At 51.9% G+C, this 22514-nt stretch overlaps 1 protein-coding gene across 19 annotated transcripts in view; it reads right to left on the minus strand.

Annotated features, from left to right (window-relative positions):
* Positions 1-117: 117 nt before the first annotated feature.
* PHLDB1 (pleckstrin homology like domain family B member 1) overlaps positions 118-22514 on the minus strand; it is a 47906-nt gene continuing 25509 nt past the window's right edge. For 10 of the 19 annotated variants that reach the window (XM_019647446.1, XM_019647447.1, XM_019647445.1 and 7 more), the window contains 17 exons: positions 22360-22488; positions 21844-21999; positions 18784-18894; positions 18546-18635; positions 17844-17987; positions 16091-16264; positions 15077-15217; positions 13505-13645; positions 13229-13331; positions 12728-12772; positions 11783-12077; positions 11566-11656; positions 9552-9698; positions 7764-7880; positions 7399-7501; positions 2454-2539; positions 118-1499 (listed from right to left, as the gene is read on the minus strand). In XM_019647446.1, the coding sequence (XP_019502991.1) occupies positions 1359-1499; positions 2454-2539; positions 7399-7501; positions 7764-7880; positions 9552-9698; positions 11566-11656; positions 11783-12077; positions 12728-12772; positions 13229-13331; positions 13505-13645; positions 15077-15217; positions 16091-16264; positions 17844-17987; positions 18546-18635; positions 18784-18894; positions 21844-21999; positions 22360-22488 (2214 nt within the window). In that variant the 3' untranslated portion in view covers positions 118-1358. The remainder of the gene's footprint in view (positions 1500-2453; positions 2540-7398; positions 7502-7763; positions 7881-9551; positions 9699-11565; positions 11657-11782; positions 12078-12727; positions 12773-13228; positions 13332-13504; positions 13646-15076; positions 15218-16090; positions 16265-17843; positions 17988-18545; positions 18636-18783; positions 18895-21843; positions 22000-22359; positions 22489-22514) is intronic. The other 9 variants (XM_019647458.1, XM_019647457.1, XM_019647449.1 and 6 more) reach the window with 8 other exon arrangements.

Raw genomic sequence — 22514 nt, forward strand, 5'->3', positions numbered from 1 at the left:
GGGTTGGGCCCTGGGTCCCTCCTGGAACATTTAATAAGGTGGAAATCCTGCTCTGTGGGGAGGACCTACCAGCCCTGATACCCCACGGACCCCAGCCCAGTGTCCCACACAACTTGGTCTTTCAAACACATACTCCAAATGCTTTATTGTTCTGCTGAGATGCTTACAAATACTGAAATTACCCTGCCTGGGTCCAGCAACCATGGCCCAGAGCTGGGAAGGGGGACAGGGAGGTGGGCTTAGTGTTAAGGCATGAAGGGCTGAGGCCAGACAGCTGGAGGCCTGGTCCTCTGCTCTCCAATTTCATTACCCTTCTGAGGCTGAAGGGAGGGTAATGGTACCTCAAGGGTCCTCCCTCTCTGCTGCTTCCTTTCCTGCTCAGGTTTCCTGAAGGAGCAGCCCTCTCTCCTTGTCAGAAACTCATCCCTATACAGAACCCCTAGGATGGTCCTTCTAGCTTTGTCTCCCATCTGCATCACTCTTCCTCTGGATCTAAATCCTCCAGCTTCATCCCTTCTGGCTCTAAGGAAGGCACAAGTGGAAGGGACAGGGCAGGCCCAGGGCAGGAGGAGGGAGTGGCAGGCTGTGCATCAGGGCCTGGAGACAGGCTGGGGGCAGGGAGCTGTTCAGTACCTTCCCCCAGCCTGAGTTGCCCAAGGGCCTGGGCTGGAGAGATGATGGCACGTACCCTCAGAGGGCCCACATCTTAAGCAGTGGGCTGAGCCATGGAGCCATGGCAATTAGTATGTAACCATGGCAATGAAGCAGTTAATATCGTAACCATGGTGATATGTCTGCAAAAAGAGGATGGGACTGCGACCTCAAGGATGACACTTGAGGTCTCTGGCCCTTGAGCAGAGTAATAAAATATAGAAACAAAGGAGAACAACGGGGTAGAGCAGGGTTTGAGAAGTACACTGCCTGAGCTGTTACCCCACTCTGGATGTGGCTCTGCTTAGCCCCCAAGGCTCCTGCAAAGGGGGCTGAGGCAAGAGGGGATCTTTGGCAGATTCTGGTACCGTAATTTATCCTTTACAAAAGAGAACACGGGCTGGGGAGGGCAGGACCCTGGCTGGGGAGGGCAGGACCCTGAAGGGTTTTGCAAGTTCTAGTCTCCCAGGAGGCAATGAAGCTCCCTCCCTACCTTTGATCTCCTGGCTGGTGCATGAGGGGCCCAGCTCAGAATCTCCCAGGATGAGTTCCTTCCACAACGCTACAAAAGCCCCAGGCATGCTCCGCCCTCTCAGGGCCTCTGGGAGCGCCCCAGGGAGGTCTGGAGCCCAGGGTGTGACTCTGTCTTGAGGGGCAAGCAGAGCAGTAGGTGGTCAGGCATGGGTCCTGGGGTTGGCCCACCCCAGTCAATTCATGAACTGAGTGTAGCCCTCAGCCCCTGTGACAATGACATCCATCCAGATGCGCATGGCCTCTGCAGAGGGCGCCACCATATAGTACAACCGGTCATGGGTCTTCACACAGAAGGTAAGGGCTGGGTTCGGGCTCTGTGGAGTGAGAGAGGAGAGTCTAAGACCAGGTTCACTCCTGGCGCCCAAAAGCATTCTCCTAACCTGCCTCTGCCCTTTCTTCTCCGTCTCCAGGACGACCTGGAGCTCAGGTCTGAGTCTAAATAGGCCCAAAGCCTAGTCCCCACAAGTCAAGTGGGCCCCAGGCTGAGCTATTCCCCTCCTCACACAGGGGCAGTCCTTGGACCCTGGCAGGGTCGTATCCTGCCATGTGGAAGCACTGTTCCTTGGCACCCCCAGGCACAAAAGTGAATATCAAAAGACTCAGACACAAAGGGCTATTCCCAGTGAGGGCCAGAGTTCTCCTTTCTGCAGAAGAGAGGCAGATGGAAAAGGCTACAAGCGATACGCTGAACCCAAGGACCCCAGAGGAGCAGAGATCAGGGTGGGGTGGGCTGAGGCTTGGCAGAGGGAGGCTGACGTGCACTGCAATGAGACAGATGACCAACCTCAAACACCTCCTGTTTTTCAATCCTCTCTACCAAACCCAGTTTCCAAGGGACTCCTCCTCCCCCTTTAACCATAACTTCTGCATTGCCCACCCCCATTGGGAGACATCCTGCTGTCATCTCAGAAGAGGGAGGCAAGCAAGCCAAATTGAAGTCCACAGGGGCTTCCTGCTCTCTGCAACCCACCTTCAGCTCCTCCTTCAGGTCTGGGGAATAGAGGGGGATTTAGGGGAGAGTAAAGGGTCAGGGTGGAGTAGGGTATGGAGACGTTAATATGTGGTAGTTCTGGTTACTGTACATGGGGAGGGGTACCTCAGTCACCATAGTGAAGCTGAAAAACCTCTTCTGGGAAGGGAAGGAGAGAGGAAGAGAAAGTTTACGAAGAGAACAAGGAATGGGTCTGAGCCTCTGAAAAGGGCAGCCTGGAGGCCTTTGCTCCCTGAGCCCACCCATTCCCCGTGGCTGTCCCTTCTGCCCTCCTCACCTTGGCTGCACTGCGCAGGTGGTCATAGTATACCTCCTCGATGGCCTGGAAATAGATGACCCCCTTCAATTTCGTCTCATGCTTGTCTGCAAAGAAAATAAGGGCCAGGCTGAGGAGGCCTGTCATACTTCAGATCATGCTGTGTTGACACGGAGCTTCTCCGTCTGGGAAATGGAGTGATTTCCAGGATTCCAAAACAGAGCCCACCATGGAGCCCTGAAGATATGTTCAATGCTCAGGTCACTTAGAATTAGAGAATGCAAATTAGAACTCCCCTGAGATACCATTTCTCACCTATCAAAATGGCAAAAGTATACAAAAAATATGCAGCACACTTTAGGCAAGTCTGTGGAGAAATAGGCAATCTAATAAGTGGCAGGTGGGAGTATAAACTGATAAGCCTTTATGGATTTGTCCATATCTACCAAAATTACAAAGATGTTGGCCCTTTGAGCCAATGATTACACTTAGGAAAATTTATCTTACTTATGTACAAAAATAACAAGTCTACAAGATCATTTACTGCAGCAGTATTTGTAGTAAAAAAAGATTGGAAACAACCCAAGTATCCATCAAGTGGAGATTGGCTGATAAATTGGTGAGCCACATGATGGAATACTAGACAACTGTTCTACAGATGATGTAGAAATATCTGATATGTAGATTCAAAAATAAATCTATAAAATATATCCAGATATAAATATCTAGATATAGCTATATTTGATATAGAAAGATCTCTTAGATAACATTAGCTGGGAAAAAAGGAATATATTACATGCTACCTGTTGTGTAAGAAAACGGGTAAGAATACATGTTTGCATTTGTTTATATTCCCCTAAAGAAACTCTAGAAGGATACACAAGAGATTAATAAAAGTGATTACCTATAGTGAGTGGGGGCATAATTCTCAATTTAAACCTTTTTGTGTTTTGATTTTTGAACTATATGAATGTATTTACCCATTCAACTCTAATATTAAAAAATGGAGGGCCGGCCGAGTGGCACGTTGTTTAAGAGTTGGCTTGGGACGCCAGCTCTGCAGTGGGGCTACAGTGGCTGCCGTAAGCTACCCTGAGTGGCTGGCAGCCAGTGTGAGCCGCTGTGAGCGGCCGTCCAATGATCGGAGAGCGACTGCCTCAGCCAGGAAGAGCGCAACGATAATACCAACATGGGCCAGTGAAGCGACGTCCTCCACAACTAGACTGAAGAACAAAAGGACAGCAACTTGTCTGTTCNTTAACAACAAGGCTGCTGTTCGACTCCCACATGGGATGGTTGCTATGCCCACCTACAACTAAGATTGAACACAGCACCTTGAGCTTAGAGGCCACAAGCTGCCGACGGGAAGCCAGGTGGCGACTGGCACCCTACACAACGAAGACTGAAGAACAACAACTTGGCTGGTCCCCTTCCCCAATTCCCCAACACTGTTCCCCTCCCCCAATTTCCCAATAAAAAATCTTTAAAAAAATGTTTTGGAATAGATGATGATGATAATTGTACAATATTGCAAATGTAATGTAAATTAAATTGAATTGTGCTCTTAAAATGGTTGAAATGGCAAATTTTGTGTTACATATATTTAACCACAATAAAAAATTTTTTGCAAGAAAGAAGTATTTAGTATGAGGAAGCAAGGGTGGCAGAAAGGAGGTGGGCAACCTAACAGAGCAGAGGTGACGTTTCCGGTGAAAGGGACAGGGGCAGTCAGGGGAAAGCACAGGGCCTGGGCCATCTCGTCTCGTGGCAAACACCGCTCAGCACTACAACTGACGTACTGGACAGCGAGCCTGAGACATGAAAGGAAGGTCACACAATCACTAAACTCAGGAGGCGATGGCTGGCTGTACGCACCCTCCCCCACCCTCATGTCCTTTCAGGTCTGAGTCATGGGCTCCTGGATCATTGCTATAGCCTCCTACCGTGCCCGGCCCTACCCTCTGCTCCTTCACCTCGTCTTCCCTAATGCCAAAAGGGTGAGCTTCCTAAAGCAAATCCAATCCTGCTGCCTCAGCTCACAAGCTTCCCTGCTGACTCCCTCACTGGGAACCTGCTGCCTCCTTGGCCCAGCCAAGGCTATTTACCAGCCAGTGCCAGCATGTCCCTCTGGCCTTGTCTCACACTCCTCTCCTGCACCAACACCAAGTTCTATCTGGCCAGGCTGAGCTTTTCATGTTCCCTTAACAGGTGCTCTGCATACATTGGAATGGGCTCACTGCCTTGGCAAACTCCTAAGTAATCTTCAAGATCCCTTGCAAATGTCACCACAATGGTGCACTGCTGTGCTCTCTCTGTCCCCACTATGCATGTTTTTCTGTATAGGAACTTATGCAGAATCTGAACCTCCTTTACATTCATAGATCTACTTCCTCCAACACCAACAACTATGTGCCTAGCACACACTAGGTGCTCAATCAATGCCGAATAAATGGAGTCTGGGATCCACAGAAGAGTCAGAGACCCTTCTCTTAGGAGTTTACAATCCAGCCGGGAAGAAAGCATTTATCAACTGTGACTTCAGTGTCCAAGAGAGCAGCTATGCGTCATAGGTTGTTATGATTATCAAGTGAGAGAACACATTGAAAGTGTGCAGCAGTGTCTGGTACATAACATGTGGCATCTGTCATTACATCATTATGCCGCTGGGCTAATGTCACATGGCAGACACACCATGTATAACACAGGAATTATATAGCAGAGGACAGGAACCATTCTTGGTGAGGTGGGGACAGGAAAGGCTTTACAGGGGTAATATCTGATTTGGATCCTGTAGAATGGAGGGGTTCCATCAAATAGGTGGGAGGAGGGTCCAGGCAAAGGCAAGGAGAATGGCAGGTTCAAGGCAGGAGTAGGCAAGGCCCACTGATCCAGGGCCCTGACCCTACAGACCCATCTTCATCCAACACTTCCACCCCGCTGGGCCCGGTCATCCCTCCAGCCCCCGTTCTCTCCCCTCTCTTCCTTCACTGGAAATAGTAACACTCTCCTGCCTCTGCTTCCTTACCACCCACCTATCCTTGCTGTTGTGCAATCTGGCTCCCGCCTATGTACATAGCAGAAACCTTTCTCTTGACAAGCTCCAATCACTGAATCAAATGGCCTTTGGGTCCACATTACTCTTAGCCTTTCTGCAGCATTCAGCTGGTGACACCCCCTGCTTGCAAATGTCTGCTCCTTTGTCTGGCTTCCTTTCCTGCTTCTGCCCATTTGAACCCGGTCTCCTTTTGTTTCATAGATGTTAAGGAAGGTCACGTATGCCAAGTGCCAGCACCCGGCATGTGGCTTCCTGCCTCCCACCCCTTCTCCCTTTGCTGGTCCCTCTTCCTCCTTCTCCGCAAGGGTAGGCCCGTCCCAGGGTGCAGCCCTCTCCCTGCCTCTTCTAATTGCCCGGGTTCTGTGTTAGCTCTTCCTCTTAACAAAGCTGTGAGACCTTGGGCAATTTACTTAGCCTCACTGAGCCTTATTTTCCTCATCTGCAAAATGAGTATAAAAACAGTGCTTCCCTCACAAGGTTATGAGGATTAAATGAGGTGGTGCATATAGAATGCTTAGCACAGCATCTGGTTCATACAACTTTTCAACAAGTATGATCTCCTATTTTTTTGTTTTTTTTTTTTTAGCTGAGCCATCCTGCCCCCTGTTGGCAGCTCAGCGGCTGCTCAGCTTGGGCCGGGACTCGAACCGCTGTTGCTCAGAGCTCAAACTCTTGAGCGAGCTCTTAACCAACTGAGCCACTCGGCCGGCCCTTGATCTCCTATTTTTGTTATTATTATTACTATTATCAATCCAACAGCTTCAACTTTCACTCTGCCTCTAATCCTGACCTTTATCCTAAATCTAGATGTCCCTGGGGCACTTCAACCTCAGCATGCCCAAAATGGAGCTCTTCTCCCCCCGGCCTGTTCCTCTTGACCTCTCTCGACAAAGTCCATTCTCAGCCTAGGTGACAACACGGGGGACACTTGTGCCTCTGCCTCTTCTGTCTCCCTATACTCAGGGCCCAGGTGGTCAGAGAAGACTTCTTGGAGGAGGTGGCACTTGGGTTATTGACCAGGTTGGAGGGGAAGCACGGCATTCCATGCCTGGGCATCTCCAGCACCAAACACTGTAGCCCTTCCCTTCCAGGCTCCAAGCAAGACTGCTCTTCCCAGCTTTGTGGTTGGATGGGGCTGGGTGACTGGCTGAACAGTCCTACCAAGTGACTTGCGAACAAACCCAGCTGGGGTATTTAATATCAATGCAAGGCCCAGTTAGGCTTCTGTTTACTACAGCCAGCAATGTTCCAGAAAGGCATGCTCTGAGGCAAAGAGAACAATGATTCAGAGCAGAGCCCCCACCACCCACAATGTACACGGACATGTATCGGGAATAAGAAGGAAGACTTGGTGATTTTGAGCCCCTGGGATCTTAGGACTGGTTGTTTCTGCAGCATACCCTAGCCTCTCCTGAGTAGGGTACAATACAGCATCCCATGCTCCAAGTCCAGAGGAAATTCCAGGAATGGGAAACTAAGCTAGAGGCTGAGTGGAGAGAGCTGAGGGACCAAGAAGGGCCAGTGGGCCTGTCCCCAAGGCAGCTGAGTGCTCCGTGGCGTTGCTCAATAGCTTGTCTTGGAATCTTTGAGAGAACTTTCTTTCCCAAGGGGAAATCCATAGAATTCCATGCAGCCACAACATCTGGATGTCCCCTACAGCATACCCATCATGCTAGAACAGTGTCTGGAGCTTATTAGATGCTCAGTAATTGCTGAATAAATGAATGGATGGATTAACAAATAAATGGAAGTAAACCAGGCACACTCTGTATATTTTCAGGGAGGGGAGGACAAAACCCAGCCCAAGCACCTGGCCCCCCATTTGGAAGCTTGGCCTCCTTCCAGAAGACCAGCTGTCCTGGGTGATACAGTCCAGGGGGCTGGTTCTGGGGCAGTCTTGTAGGAACTCACCCACATAATAGGAAAGGGTGCGCTTGAGCCGGTCGAAGACAAACCAGCGCTTCTTCCATGATTTAATCTTGCCGCCCATCTTGACCAAGTAGCCACGGCAGACCTGACGGGAAGTAGGAGTAAGGAAGGACCCAAATGCCTAGCCCCTAAACCCTTCTTCCCTGAGCAGCAATGTGAGTGCCACCACATGTGCCTGTATTCATAGGGAGCTGTCCCCAACATCTCTTCAGGTCAGCAGACTAGGTCCTGGGACAGAGACCTCTGGTGTTAGGGGAGAAACTGAGGCCACTATTCTGAGGACCCAGTAGGTACCTCTGACCATGGGGTTCTCTCCTCAGCACCCCAGGGCCATGCATGCCTTGTACCTTGCTGCTGAGCACCACATGCAGGCAGGTATCAACACCATGGCCTGACGACTCGATGTGCGTCTTCAAGTCAAAGTCCTCCTTCCGGATTGGCAGGTAACGGGTCAGAGGTCGTGCCTGGGAGCAGAGAGCAGGATTGACAGACTCCCCTCTCTTCTCCATCATTACAACGTCCAGGCCCTTTGGCTTCAGTCCTGAACCCCCAACAGCTTGCCATCACTCCCTCCTTACCCCCATAGCTGTCACTCTGATTTCACAGGACTTATGGCAAAAGCAGAGACCTAGCGTTCCTATGCTGACTCTACCCAGGTTTGGGCAAACTGCTCAGTGACTGTATGCCCAAGTTTTCCACCTATGCCCAAGACACAGCCATCCTTGTCTTGTCCCTGCCTCTCATCTCTCTCCTGGGCTGAATGGAGTAAAGCAGGAGGCCAAATATAAACATGCTCTGAGAAGAAAAGCCCAATAAGAAACCTGGTCTCTTGACTTCTCATGAGACCTTATTTGGGTCATATCCCCTTTCTGGGCCTCAGTTTCCTTATATGCAAAATCAGGGCTTTGAACCAGATAATCACTAAGGCCTGTTCCACCTCAAAAATTCTGATACTAACTAGAATTCTCAGCCAACTGGAATTTTTTTCTACTCTTCGTTTCTGGGAAGAACATTAGAACAGCAACAAAATGAAACATAACAAATTATTTAAAGAAAAAACAAAATGCACAGCTTCCAGGAGACACCCTAAAGATGAACGAACTCCACTCACCACCCACAGCAGACACTGGTGGCCCCTGCAGCAATGCCTCAGCCCCAGGACAGGGAGTTAGAGTCCCAAAGTGGCCAGTGACTGAGGCAGGAGAGGGAAATTAGGCATTTGACCAAGATTCTAAGCACAGAGGTAAAACTCAGTTTCCGATTATTTCTGAATTCCCAAACCCAATCCAGGCAGCCTACACCTTAGAATTTATGTTGTTGCATCACAGGAAATCAGGAGCTGTGATTACTGGTCACTACTGGGGGTAGGTCCCAAGGGACCCCCACTCTGGGGAGGCTTATGGAAACACAATAGAAGGGACGGCCTGTCTGAATCCCTCAGGCTCTCACAGGGGCCAGGATCTGGGACCAGAAACATGGGTAGATTTCCCTACCCAACCTAATTTCTCCTGCCTTTAACTGTTATGTTCAAGTCTTCTGTGTAAGGAAAAAGCCCAGTTGGTTCTTGTACAAGATGGATTCTTGCCCCAAGGAGAAACTAGTATAATTCTCTCCTGCGGATGCAAATCAACAGTCAAGAGTGAGGTCACCTGCTAGTGGTGAGGCCTAGAGCCAAAAGGTCTGGTGGAGTGAGGACCAGGACAGCCATGAAGCACCAGGTACAGGAGGTCATCAGAGAAGTGGGAGGTCAGTGCAGCACAGACTCATGAAGCAGAGATGAGGCCCTTGAGAGAGGCCAAGGGGAGCCACCCTAATGCTTGATTCTCAGCTCCCATCTCTGAGAGGCCTATCGGGACCATCTTCTCTGACCCCAGATGTCAACAAGGTGGTCTGCCATGTTCCCACAGCCCACTCACTCCCAACATACAGACATACACAGACATACACACACTGACTTGAATAAGCCCCAGTGGTTCTATGTTCCTTGGGGCTGAACGAGTCCCAGGTAGAATTCTGCTTCTGCTAAGCCAACAGCAACAGGTTTTACAGCCCAGCAGGGACACCCTGGGATGTCCCTACCTCTCCACAGCCTCACCCTCAAGCCAACCACCCACTGTACCCCAGCACCCACTTACCTGAGAAAACTGTTTCTCCCGCATCTTGACCTCCTTCTCCACCAGCTGCTGCCTCCTAGCATTCTCACTCTGCAGCCTCCGTTCCACCTGCTCCCTCCTCCTCCGCTCCTCCTCCAGGGCCTGCCGCCGTAGCTCTATCTCCCGTTCCTGTCCCCAAAGCCAGGGGTCAGTGCCCATAGCTGCCCTCTTCCTCCAATCCCTGGCCGCCCCTCCTCAGGACAGGGCAGAGCTGCAGGAGGCACCCACCTCAGGGGGCAGCCTGGTATGAAGAGGCATCATCCTCAAAACCCACCCTCTCCAAGTACTTTGCTGGTAAGGGTAAATGCTGTAAAGTTAGATTTTTCTGGCTTCAAATTCTGGCTTAGCCACCAGTGTGAGTTCTGGGACTCTGACAAAATCATTTCAACTCCCTAAGCCTCAGTTGCCTCATCTGTACAATGGGGCCAAGAGTGCCTACTCCTGTGATCACAGTGAAAATTAAATGAGATCGTGTATGTAAATGCCCATCACTGACTACAGCAAGAAGGAAACACTCAATAAATTCATGGGGCTCTTACAATTTTCATCTGAATTCCTAAAACATGGATTATCTAAACAACTTTTTTTGACAACGAATATATTCAGTGGTCCCTCCCTAATCACTAAGACCCTCTGAAACTTCAAATTAGAAACATTTGTACTTGAACTTCAAATTTTATGGGGGAAAAATGAACTTATACAATCCATTATTAAAGGATTTTCAAAGTCGTTAAAACAAATCATTAAATACAGAGCATGTTGGTGATGTTGTGTATGTCTTAATCAGCGATAATGACCTTTATACCATTAACTTCCATTTGCCATTTCTTCCCAGCTCAAAATTTAGCAAAATCTCCTTTCTCTCTCCATTTGCAAGGAGAAGATTATAAATTTGCCCTCCTCTGACGTGAATAAGACTAAGAGGCCTTCTTTTCTGGTGGTCTAGCTACTGATTCCTGCTTCCTGGGTCCCACTCTCATCTCAAGAGATGCAGAGTGTGGGATGGTGGAGACAGAAGTGCTTCTGCAGTTCCTTTATCTAACTCCCTTCCAGGCCTGGATTTCCTCAGACTGGCTGTGTCCAGGATAAACCACTGGTCCCTATTTACTGTGCCCTAGTTCCAGGCCCATGTGAACGGGACATGACTTCTCTCAGCCTCCACTGCTCCCCAAGGTCCCCCAGCCAACACATCTGCTCTGGCTTAGACATCTTCCGTCTCTTCTGTCCCTATCACTCAACTCTTAGTTGCTGATTTTCCTGACCATCTCCAAGAGGAATGACCTGCCACTCAGGCAGACAAGAATCAAAATTCCTGTGGTAGCCAAAACGTCCACAGAAGTAAACACACAGAGACTGGAAGTTGCCACACAGGAAATTCATGTGCTGCCTCTCTTTTCCTAAAAGCTATGAAACATGTAATCTCACCAAGCCTCCCTAGCCCCCCACTTGAGGAATGCCAACTTTAAAACACTTTCTTCCAGGGCCGGCTGAGGGGCACATTGGTTAAGAGTTGGCTTGGGACGCCAGCTCTGAGGGCCCTGGTTCGGATCCCACATGAGGACCAGTGACACTGCGCCCTCTACAGCTAAGATGGTGAACAACAGCTCAACCTGGAGCTGGGCTGTGAGTTGCTGTCAATGGCATAGGCTGCAATGGGGCTGCAGTGGGCTGCCATAAGCTACCGTGAGCGGCCGGCAGCCCACGTGAGCTTGCCAAGAGCCACTGTGAGTGGCCGTCCAGTGGCCAGCAACTGATCTGCCTCAGCCGGGAAGAGCACAATGATCACAATACCAAGAAGAACAAAAGCACAGCAACTTGTCTGTTCCCCTTCCCCGATTCCCCAATAAAATATTTTTTAAAAACACACTTTCTTCCAGGGAATATTGCCAGGATAATGTGGGTGAAGCAGCTTGGGGTGGAGTGTAGGCCCTTGGCAGGTGGAAGGTAGTGCTGGGGCCCCCACTGCCTCTGCCTCTGTGGCCCAGATCTGCCTCACCCTTGATTCCATGAGCCGGCTCTTCTCCGCATGAGCTTCTTTCAGCATCTTTTCCATCTCCTCGATCTTCCCTATATCCAGGCCGCTTGCACTGGGGCGGGAAGGGGAATACTGGGTGTATCGAGGAGCTGAGGAGGCGTCTCGCAGAGGCGGTGGGTCGGGTGTAGGGGAGGGCAGAGTTAGCCCCATCAAGTGGAATGGGGTGGGGGTCAGGTACCTGGACATGTTGTCGGGAGAGCAGGCAGAGTTGCCTCCCGTGGAGATGCTGGTCTCCATGCTGTCAGAGCTCTCCAGGCTCAGTGTGTCGTAGGCGTGCTCACCCTCCTCCCCACGCTCCCGCCCAGCTGACAGGTGATGCAGGATGGAGTGGTGCATGAGTGGGGGGAAGCCCAAGGGGCCTGCTGGGAAGGGGGCCGCCCCATGCAGAGCATCCCACTGGCACTGAGCCTCGGCTGCTGCTTTCTGCTTCAGCTCAGCCAGTCGCCGCCGCTGCTCCTCAATCACCTGCTGCCCTAAAGGAGGGACAGGTGGGAGTCAGAGTGGGAGGACACCACTGGCACCATCACAGAGAGAGGGAAGAGGTGAGCAGAGAGAGGTTAACACAGGGCACCCACTCAGCCCCCACCAGCTTCCCTGAAGCCCCCACAGCTCCAGGTCCAGCTGCCCTGCCAATGCTTCCATTGCCTGCACCTCTAGCCATAGCCACGCAGTCTGGCTTCAGCGCTCTTTCTGCATCCTGAGCCCACACAGGACACTGATCCTGCCCAAGTGGTGCCCTGGCAGCATGATGGCTAGGTGGCTCCAGCTCACAACCAAGGCCTGAATAGGTGGGGACACATGCACCCACCCTGCCTGCTGGGAAAGGGAGAAGGAAGAGATGGTGGGAGTCCTGTGAGCACCCAGGGTATAAATGCAGATGCAGCAGTGGCGATGCAGAGCAACAGCAGCAGCGGCAGGAGAAAAGGAAGGGGAGGCAAGGCAGAGCACAGCTGAAGCAGGAGAGAGCGCATTTCGAGTGGTAAGGCAGCCAGACACCCCAACCCAGCTCAGCCTGGGAGCCTGCTTGCCTGCAGGCAGTGGGAGCCTGGGCAGAATACATCATGCAAATGCCCAGGCAGAGGCTGCCTGGCCAAAGCAATGTCCTCAATGACCAACGCTCTACCTGCTGGGTCGTCGGTTGGGAGGGGCTCGGCAGGAAGCAACTCGACTGGTGTGGGGGACCCCAGGAAGAGGGTAGGGTAGAGAGACACAGAGGGGACGAGAGGAGAGAGAGGCACAGACATGGGCTTTCAAACAACCAAAATGCACACAAGGAACAAGGACTCCTGGGTCCTCAGAGCCAATATCTTAAGGAACCATTTCTGGCGGTCAAGTCCACCCCCTTTGCCTCTATAGACAGGGCAATACCTATCCCCACTCAGGTCATACAGCATTTCCTTATTTGTTGGGCTGTTTAGGAAAGATCTCACAGCCCCCCATAACCTGCCCTTTGATAAACATCTGGGAAGCTCATCTTTAGGCATCTAATCTGTCCTTTCTGCTCTTGCCTAAATCTCAATTAAAGAAAAACATCTGTGAAAGGTGTGGGCGTGGATGAGGTATGGTGGGGGGTGTACAGCAGGGCTCCCAGGAGAGCAGGTGGACTGACATTGCAGCCACTCACCCTTCTGCTGCAGGGCCAGTTGGCGCTTGGTCTCAATGTCCTGCAGTGTGGCTGCCAGGTTGCGAGGAAGGCTGCCTGTGCCGTTCTGGGCGAGTAGAGCACTCTGTGGAGGGAGATAGAGCACTGGGACCTGAGGCTCAGAAGACCACCCCCCCCCCAAGACATTCAGGGGTGGCTTTGGCCTCTCCCCAGTAGCCAAAGCAGTCTCCCCAGCAGCCTGTATCACCCTACCACCACCACCCTGCTACACAAGCAGCCCACCCACTATCCTCAGACCTTCGGGGAGGGGCTACGGCCCAAGGTAGCCACGCTGAGCTGGGAAGAGGAGGAAGAAGAACCAGAGGAAGAGGGGAGGGGGCCACTGCGGGTGCGGGGCAGGGGACTGGTGGCCTCACCATCCATCTTGGAGCGGTAAACCTGGAGGGAAAAGATACTGCCTGGTGAGCTCCAGCTCTCTCTCTGCCACCACCCCCATGTCACCTAGGCTGGCTGTGGTCCCAGGTATTGCTCTGGCTCCAGGCCTCTGTCTCTAGCTGGCAACACCACTGAGCCTCCTGGGCCAGGCCAATGAGATGTTATTAGTAGCTGCCATGCCTCCTTTCCAGGCTGCTGCTCCTTGGGCTAATCCCTGGTTCAACCCTGCATTTTGAAAGAAGTTTGTAAACGGACCCATGCAAGGAGTTAACATCAGCCTGGCAGAGTTGTACAGAAGACCAACTGGAGGCCGGGGTGCCCTCTGGTCCAAGCTCTGCCACTAACATGCTGTGTGAGCCTGGGCTATGCACCTCCCCACTTGGGGCCTTGGATTCCTTATCTGCAAAAGAAGTGGGTAGGGCTAGACTAAAAAACTGCCAACCTCGCTCACAGCACTAATGTTGGGTGAATATGGTGTTTGGAGCCAAGAACCCTGACTCTCGGCATAGGCTCTGCTACTTTCTACTTGTGTGGCCTTGGGGAGATTACTTATCTTCTCTGAGCCCCAGTGTCTGATATGTAAAATGCTAACAATATCTACCTCAAAGGCCCGTGGTGACAATTAAATGAATCAAAACACGTAAAAATCTCTAACCAGCTAGGTACAAAGGAGAGGTACCACACATGTTACCAAATTCCTCCCAAAGGGAACATGGAATTTTAGCTGAGATCACAGTCTTAGAGGTGCAATTCCTTCACTCAAGGAATGAATCTTGAATGGTGAGGTCTCAGGCACTACAACAGGTTAATGGAGTGAAACTTGGGGGAGAAGACTATCCAAATACTCTTCCCCACCCTCACGGTCAGCAGCTTGTTGCAGGCTCAAGTTGGCCCAAACCCTCCATGGCAACTCTGAGGAGACTTGGGCATGTCCTCAGGACTGTCACTTCAAAGTCTTTGCTCCTGTCTGTCCTGCCTCCAAGTGTCATCCCTGGGGAGACCAGGAGAGCAAAATGCTGGCAGAACTGGACACACTAGTTCCAGCTTCAACAGGTTCAAGAGTGTGTCAGGCTCCCATAATGAGTGAGAAGCTCTGTGGTTGAGGGCTGCCAAGCACAGAGCAGAGCCACAGTCTGGCCCAGCATGAGACACCACACAGATCCCAACCTGACCACTGCTCCCAAACCCCCTTCCACTGGACAGTCAATCGTGTCACCTTTGGACTCATGAAGCTGGCCCTCCAGCTGCCACAAATACCAAGATAATTGCCTCTGAGGAGACCCTCACTGCTCTCTCAGAGGCCCCATATTGCCCTGGCTGGACTGACCACGCACCCCCCCCCCGCCCATCATATAGATGATGGATTGGCAGAAGGTACCCAGAAAAGAGAGGCGCAGGATCAGGGGAGTGATGGGCAGTGAAGGAAGGGGTTACCTGCAGCTGACGGGAAGCTTTGGCAGGCAGAGGCGGGGGGGAGGAGCGAGGGGAGGCTGCAGCGGGGCCCGTCCCCAGCCCGGCCATCAGCTCCTGGTACCACTGCTCTAAGTCTACAGCAGGGAGCAGCAGCTTCTCCATCTGGAGGACAGCATGGGGAGGGGGACAGGGTATAGAAGAGGAAGGATGGAGAGGGAAGGTCAGGAAATGAGGAGAAAGGAAAGGGGAGGGAGAAGGAAGAAAAGGGAGAAGAAAGGGGAGGATGAAGGAAGGGTGAAGAAAGGCCATTATTAGGGAAATAGGAAGGTGAGGGAAGAAGGGAAGGAAATAAGGAAGAAAGGAGAGCATAAAAAGAAGGAAGAGAAATATAGTGAGAAAATAGTTGCTGTAAATGTGCTAAGGGGCAAAGAGAAACAGTCAGGGCACAACTCCCAGAACACAGACATGTGCTACACCAACCATGATGCCAGTCAGCCAAGCAGGGGCAAAAAAACACACACAGATGCAACGATATGGATGGACCTAGAGAACATTATGTTAAGTGAAATAAGTCAGTCGGAGAAAGGCAAATACCATATGATCTCACTTATATGTGGAATCTAAAGAACTGAATGAACGAGCAAAGTAAACAGAAATATTCTCAGAGATATAGAGGAAAAACTGATGGTTGCTAGTTGGGAGGGGGGTGGGGATGAGGGAGAAGGGGAAGGGATTAGACAGCATAAATAGGTAACTACAATATTGCCACAGGGATATGACAGACAGCTCAGGGAATATAATTAATAATGTTGTAAATATTTTGTAGGGTGTCAGGTGGTCACATGTCTTGTTAGGGAGACCACTTCATGGATGGGGTAGAGGCTTGATCACTGCACTGTACACCTGAAGCTGATGTTGTATAATATTGTATGTCAACTATAATTGAATATATATATAGTCACAGGAAAAACATACATACACACACACAGCCACACCAGTAGAGGGCTGGGGGTGGCAGGAACACAGACAACCAACCTTGGGTGCAGGCGTGATAGAAGTGAAGGAGGAGGAAGAGGACAGCACAGGAGGAAGGCAGGTGATGGGAACCAGGTCCCGGGAAGCAGAGGCCCAGAGAGGCAGGCCTGGCGCAGGGGCTGTGGGCATGGGCGAGGTGCCCCACATCGCCTTTAGCTGCTCATGCGTCGGGTACTTGGGGGAAGGCCGGGACGCAGGAGGGAATACAAGAGGTTAATGGAACTGAAACCCAAGAAATGGTCCTGCCCATGGGCAAAAGAAGGACAAGAGTAGGAAACACAAAGCAGAGGAGGCTTGCAGAGCCAAGGAAAGCCAGAGTCCTCTCAGCACAATGCCCTCATGCTAGAGCAGAAGGCCTGCCCCTGTATGAGCTGTCAGGAGCTGAAGAAAGCTCCCGAGGCCTTGGGGAAGAGAGGGAACCACTCCCATCCCCCTCACTCTTGAAGACAGACCCTGCTGTCCCCCAACCCAGGCCTGAGGGGCAATCTAGGGCATCCACAAAGAGGCCCTTGGGCATAGGTGGGCTCACTCAGTGGCTGGTACCTCACTGTCAGTCAGGGGCTGGGAGAACACGCTGGGGGAGTTGGCAGAAGCACAGGGGTCCAAGCGGGAAGCACAGCTGAAGAACCTCTGCCAGGCTCATATACTCCTAGGGTGCCCAGTGGGAAGAGGAGGGGTAGGCAGAGAAGAGGTTAACAGTTTTCAACCAGGTGCCCAACACCCACAGTCCATGCCCTAGAGCCATCGCTCCATTCCATACAAAATCCAGAGCTGGGGTGTGGAGCCTGGCTGCCCACTGCGGCCGTAGATGGCTGTGGGAGTGAGGGGGGGCCGAAAAAGGGCGGGCAGAACAGGTTGTCTGAATGCTTTTCTTGACCTCCACTTTTAAGGCTGCCTTGGCATCCAGGCCCTTCCCCAGGCAGGCCCTGAGGGCCAATTCCTGGGTTTGTCCTGGGCTGGGGGCATGCGAAGCCTAGGGAGGGCCTTCCAAGAACCCACCAAGGACCAGGACCGAGTGCCCAGAGAACTCTTCAGTCTCCAATACCTTGGGCATCCCCAGTGGGGCACACACATGCAGTCACACCATTTCCAAGAGTCCCCTTGTACCCAATCTGCTGGGGCAGAGGCTGGAAGGGGTGGAGGTGGAGACACCACTAGGGCCTGAGCACGGTGGCCTCTGAAAAAGAGACCTTGGCAGGGAGCAGCTAAAATCCCAGGCAGAAAAACAGGCCCACTACTCAAGGGTTAGGACTTGGAAAGATGCTATTGATAGATTTGGGTTGGGAAGACAGGGACTGTCATATCCCCTGAGCATATCCTTAGAACCCTGAGCTTATCTAGGTAGTGAGGACATGTTAGGCATCCAAAATGCATGCTGAATCAAAGCACAGGATCCTAAGCCTGCCCCATCCAAGGGAAGACCGACCATCCTGACCTAGCTCCAGAGGCCAACTGTCCTCCAGGGGTCACAGAAAAGGAAAATGAGCTGGAGTGGCCAGTGTTTGTGAGAACTGACAAACGGCATGCAGAATACATGCAAATTAATATGCAAATTGATGCTCTAATTTTTTTATGGGCTGCCCAGAAGCTTACAGCACACTAGCACTCTCACTCAAACTCGCAAACTGTGGCCAAGGGATTATTTGTCACACACCCTTCAGCTGGGCCCTTGGGAGAAACTGTAGGCAGGAGCTTAGCAAGCAGGTAGACAGGCAGTGTGGGCACAGGAGAGCAGGCAGTTAGCTATGATTACCTCTTGTGCTTTAGGGCAAAGCTGAGTGGAAGCAGGTGGGGTTAAGGGGACAGAGGAGGCGGTAGCCTGAGAAGACCCTGGGAATAGGCCCAGAGCTGCAGTCCCCAGCCCCATCTCCGAGGACTCAGAGATGAGCAGTTCAGCCTATAGAGAGGGTATGTGGTGAGGGGCCTCAGCCCTCTACTCAGCCCAGCCACCCAATCCCAGGCCTAAAATGCTTGTGCAGTGAGGCAGGGAAGGAGGAAAAGAGCTCAGAAAACTAGGGGTGTCCTCATTGGACTTCACACACCAGACATGCAAAGACTCAGGAAAGAATGCGTTAAGGGGCCTCAATGCCCACTTCTGAGCCAAGAGCCCAGTTCTACACTGAAGTCCAGGGAGCTCCAAGGTCAGGACCCCTAGATCTCTATGCTCCCCTGAGCCCTGGCCGTTTCCAAACCTCTGAACAGCCCATCCGCCTCACAATGTACTCAGTCACCCAAAATGGTAAGTTCAGTGGGATCCTGGGACCCAGAAAAGTAACTATTGATAAAAAGCAGCTGGTTGCCATAGCAGGTCAAATTCCAGATTTCACATCTCTCCAATTTAGGAAAATGTCCCCATACTTAACCTCAGCCATTGAGGTGAAAGTGCCACATGTTGCTCCAGAGCCTCCCAGGAGACCCCTTGGGCCTGAAGCTGGGGCTAACCCAACCATGTTACCTCTTTGAGGGTCGATGTGGTCTTCGGAAAAGGCCTGCCCCCAGTGAGTGAGTGGTATCTTCTTTCCAACATAGTCAGTTTCTCCTTCTCCTGTAAGCCCCAAGTGGCAGAGAATCAGAAAGGAGTGAGAGTGACAGCAGGGATACCAAGTAAAAGAGGAATCCTGCACTTCCTTCCCAGCCCCCACCCCCCCAACCCAGCAAACACCCCCAACCCCACGACCACGGGGCTGGGCTACCTTCTGCAGCAGCTGCAGAGAAGCGTTCTTGTCCCGGGCCAGGCGCTCAGACTCTTGCACAGCCTGAGCCCGGATCTGCCCAGCCTGACTGTCCAAGACTGCCAGGCGCTCCTGAAGGAGATGGGAATGGTCAGACAGGCCCTGGGGAGATGGCTGAACTCAAAGTGAGGCTTGGCTGTCTCTCCTGCCCAGAGACCCTGGGTTTGGATGAAGGGAAATCAACCAGCAATTCTGCGTGGCCTCAACTCATCCCAGAAAACCCAGGCTGCTATGGTCAGCTCCTTTCCACACCCCTCCCTCGACCAGTGACCCCCGTGCTAGCAGGCACACCAGCCAGAACCCAAGTTACCAAATCTCCCTTCCTTCCAACCTCACAATCAACACGTCCAGAATCCTGGAGATACTGATCAGTTCTCCACCTGCCCTATTCCCCCCCATCCCACCTCTACCGCCACACCCAAATCCAGGCCCTCTGCTTTCCCAGCCTGGACTTTTTCACCAGCTTCCCGCTTCCAACTCTCTCGGCTTTCTGACCCACTCCACACTGCCACAAAAACTTCCTAAAATGGCCTTCGAGGTTTGTTTTTGTTTGCTTGGCTACCTGAATTTTCTAATCTTTCTAAGAATATATGTTACTTAAATAATTTTTTAAAAATCCACAAGTAAGGTTAGATCACTTATCTCCTGAAAATCTTTCAGTGACTCCTCATTATTCACAGGATAAAACACAAGCTCCTAAGCCGGCAGTCAGGTGGTCCTGGAACTGGGTCTACACTTTTCAGCTCCCCTCCCAGCCTGAGCCCTCCGTCTCCTGTTGTACACACAGCTGTACTTGTACACTCTCAGGCCTTTCTTAAACCGTTCCCTTAGCCCAGGAGAGCTGTCCCTGTCTTCTCCACCCATCAAGAGCTTACTTACCCTCCAAAACCAAACCAAATGCTATCTTCTCTCTAACATCTTCCTTAATCACCACTCAATTGTTTTGCTCCTCCTGCTGTGCTCAAATTATTCTGTATCACCATTTGCCTTGTGTTACTGTTACTTGTGAATATATGTCTCCATCACCACCACCTGACCCAGGCTGTCAGCCCAAGAGCAGGTCCAGTGTCTTTTCTGTCTCTGTATCCCCAATAGGGCTTAGCACTGTGCCTGGCTCAGCAATCACGTGCTAAAAGGTAATTAAAAGGATGGGGGCTGAGGAAAATGGACTGGGTTAATCCTGGGAGGGCTTCCTGAAAGAGGTGGCCTTAAACCACCAACTTTAAGAACAAGACTTGGGAGAGGAGGGAGGGAAGAAGGAAGCTGTACTAAATCTGGGGTTAGCCCCCCAAAAAAGACTGAAGCAGACCAGGCGGTAATCCTCACAGCAAGATCTGCCATTTATAGTTTATTGAGAATCCACTAGGACCCCAGAACTCTGCTAAATCCTTTGCATTTGTTATCTCCTTTAACCCTAGGTGCCTTTATGCCCATTTTACTGATAAGAACACTGACATATTAGGAGTTAAGGCGTCTTAGCTATTAAGTGGTAGAGCTAGGATTAGAACCAGATCTGTTGGACTCCACAGGGCACCAGGGCAGACAGAGACTGGGGTGGGTGGGACACTGGGTGCCAGGAGATAGAAGTTGAGCAAGGCTCATGAGGAGCATGGGGAGGAATATTACCCCTGGGTCCCAGTGGCTGAGCTCTAGTTTCCTAGGGGCCAGGGTGGGTATAGGGAGGAGGGAACAGCAGTGCAATACTACCAACCTCTCCCAAACCGCCTGCACCTTATACCCACCAGGACATCGAACGGATGGTGTTGGCTGAGCTAAGGCTCCCTGATGCATTCTCTCCAGACAGAAAGAGGCAGAAGCCAAAGTAGTGCCAGCTCCCAACCCCAGGGCAGTAGAGTGCAGAAGAAACAGGGGCTTTCAGGCCAGGCAAGCCTGGATTCCAATTCTGGCTCTGCAGATTATAAGCTGGGAGGTTTTGGGAAAATCTGTGGTTTCTCTGAGCCCTGGTTTCTTTGTATATAAATGAGGATAAGAGTGCTGGCTTTAGGAGACCGTCCTAAGGTCAGCTTGAGATAACCCAAGGAAGCTCCTGGCACATACCCATGTGCTTTGGAAATGCTACATTTCTTCCTTTCATCTGCCTCACATCTGGAAGTTGATGCATTTGTCAGGGAGAGGCAAGGAATCTGAACTCAGGGGAGGTCCAGCGGCGTCCCACTTACCACCGGCCCAGGCTGGCCATCAAGCACTCCATTCAGCACTTTTTGACACCCCTCCCAATCTCACTGCTCTCACCTCTCATCCACTTACTCACTCACTCGTGCACAAGCACGCACGTATGTGCACGAACCCACAAGTCTCAGCCACGGGCATGTAAGCCACCTGAGCCATCCTCCCATTCTCCTCCCCAACATCTTCCTAACCCTTGTTTAAGACAGCCTCCTCCCAACTTGACCACACACACACACACACACACACACACACACATCCCTGCCCATCACCCTCTCCTGCTCCGGCTGAGATCTGGAGAACCACTGCATCTGGAGCTCCAGGACTAGCCAAGATACAAGACCCAATCCCCTTGTTTTATGGCTCAGCTGAGCAAGTGCTGAGTCAAGGCTGGAACCCAGGAGATGTCCTTTCTAGGATCCCGGGCTGGCTCTAATATCCAGATCTCAGGTCTCTGTGTGTGTCCCAGCACTTTCATCACAGCTCGACAAGGGTGGGAGCAAGCCTCCTCTTCAGCCTCCTCCTCCTCCATCTCTATCTTTCATGTCCCTGCCCACCTCCAAATGTGAGCCCAACCCGCTTTCCACTGGAAGATAAGGGGAGTCAGGGTTTCATAACAACAGCTATTGTTTGCTGAGTGTTTACTATGCTGGCTTCACATCCATCGCCTTGTTTAATTCTCACAACTGCCTGGTATTGTTCTCATTTTACAATGAGGAAACTGAGGCTCAGAAAGGTGAAGTTAACTTTTCATGAGGATTCAAACCCAGGTCACTGGCCTCCAACCTCAGCCAGCACTGTGTACCAGACAGCAGGGGATGGGGTGGGGCACACCTTCCTCTTAGCGACGCTGCGGAGCAACTCAGCCTTGCTGCGGAGCAGCCCCTGTCCCGCCAGCTCACGCTCCTCCTCCAGGCGGCTCTCCCGCTCCAGCTGCTGGAACTCCAAGTCCTCAAAGAGCTTTGTCTCCGTTTCCAGATCCTCTGCCTCCTTCAACGACAGTGACAAAGAGGGGTTGGGTGGTGCTGGAAACACCACTCTGGGCTTGGAAGGCCAGGCCACAGAGGTGTGAGTTCTGGAGGCTGGACCCAGGGAAAGTGGGGAAGGGGCCTGCCCCCACCCAACCCCCTTTCCTCTGCTTGGCTTTGCCCCTTTCATGGGCATCACTGCCTGGAGCAACAGAAAGGAGAAAATAGATCCCTCCCCAATCCTTCCCTGTCCCCTCCAAACCACAGCACCGACCCTGGTGTCCAGCAGGTACTGCAGGGCCCAGGTGGTCCTGTCCCACCGCTCTCCTCTCTTCTGGGCAGGTGGCCCTCAGGCCGAGGAAGGGGGGCTGGTGAAACTGACCCTTCTCAGCTGCTCCTGTAACTGTTCCCGCACTGACTCGGGGCAGTTATCGAGCTGCGTCTGGAGCTCGGCGTAGAGCGCCTGGCGGGCCTCCAGGTGCCTCCGTCCTGTGGCCAGCTCCGCCCTCTCCTGGTCGGTGGGAGGGGGAGGGGTGG

The sequence above is a fragment of the Hipposideros armiger genome, unplaced genomic scaffold (assembly GCF_001890085.2).
Source record: "Hipposideros armiger isolate ML-2016 unplaced genomic scaffold, ASM189008v1 scaffold_111, whole genome shotgun sequence".
NCBI classification, from domain to species: Eukaryota; Metazoa; Chordata; class Mammalia; order Chiroptera; family Hipposideridae; genus Hipposideros; species Hipposideros armiger.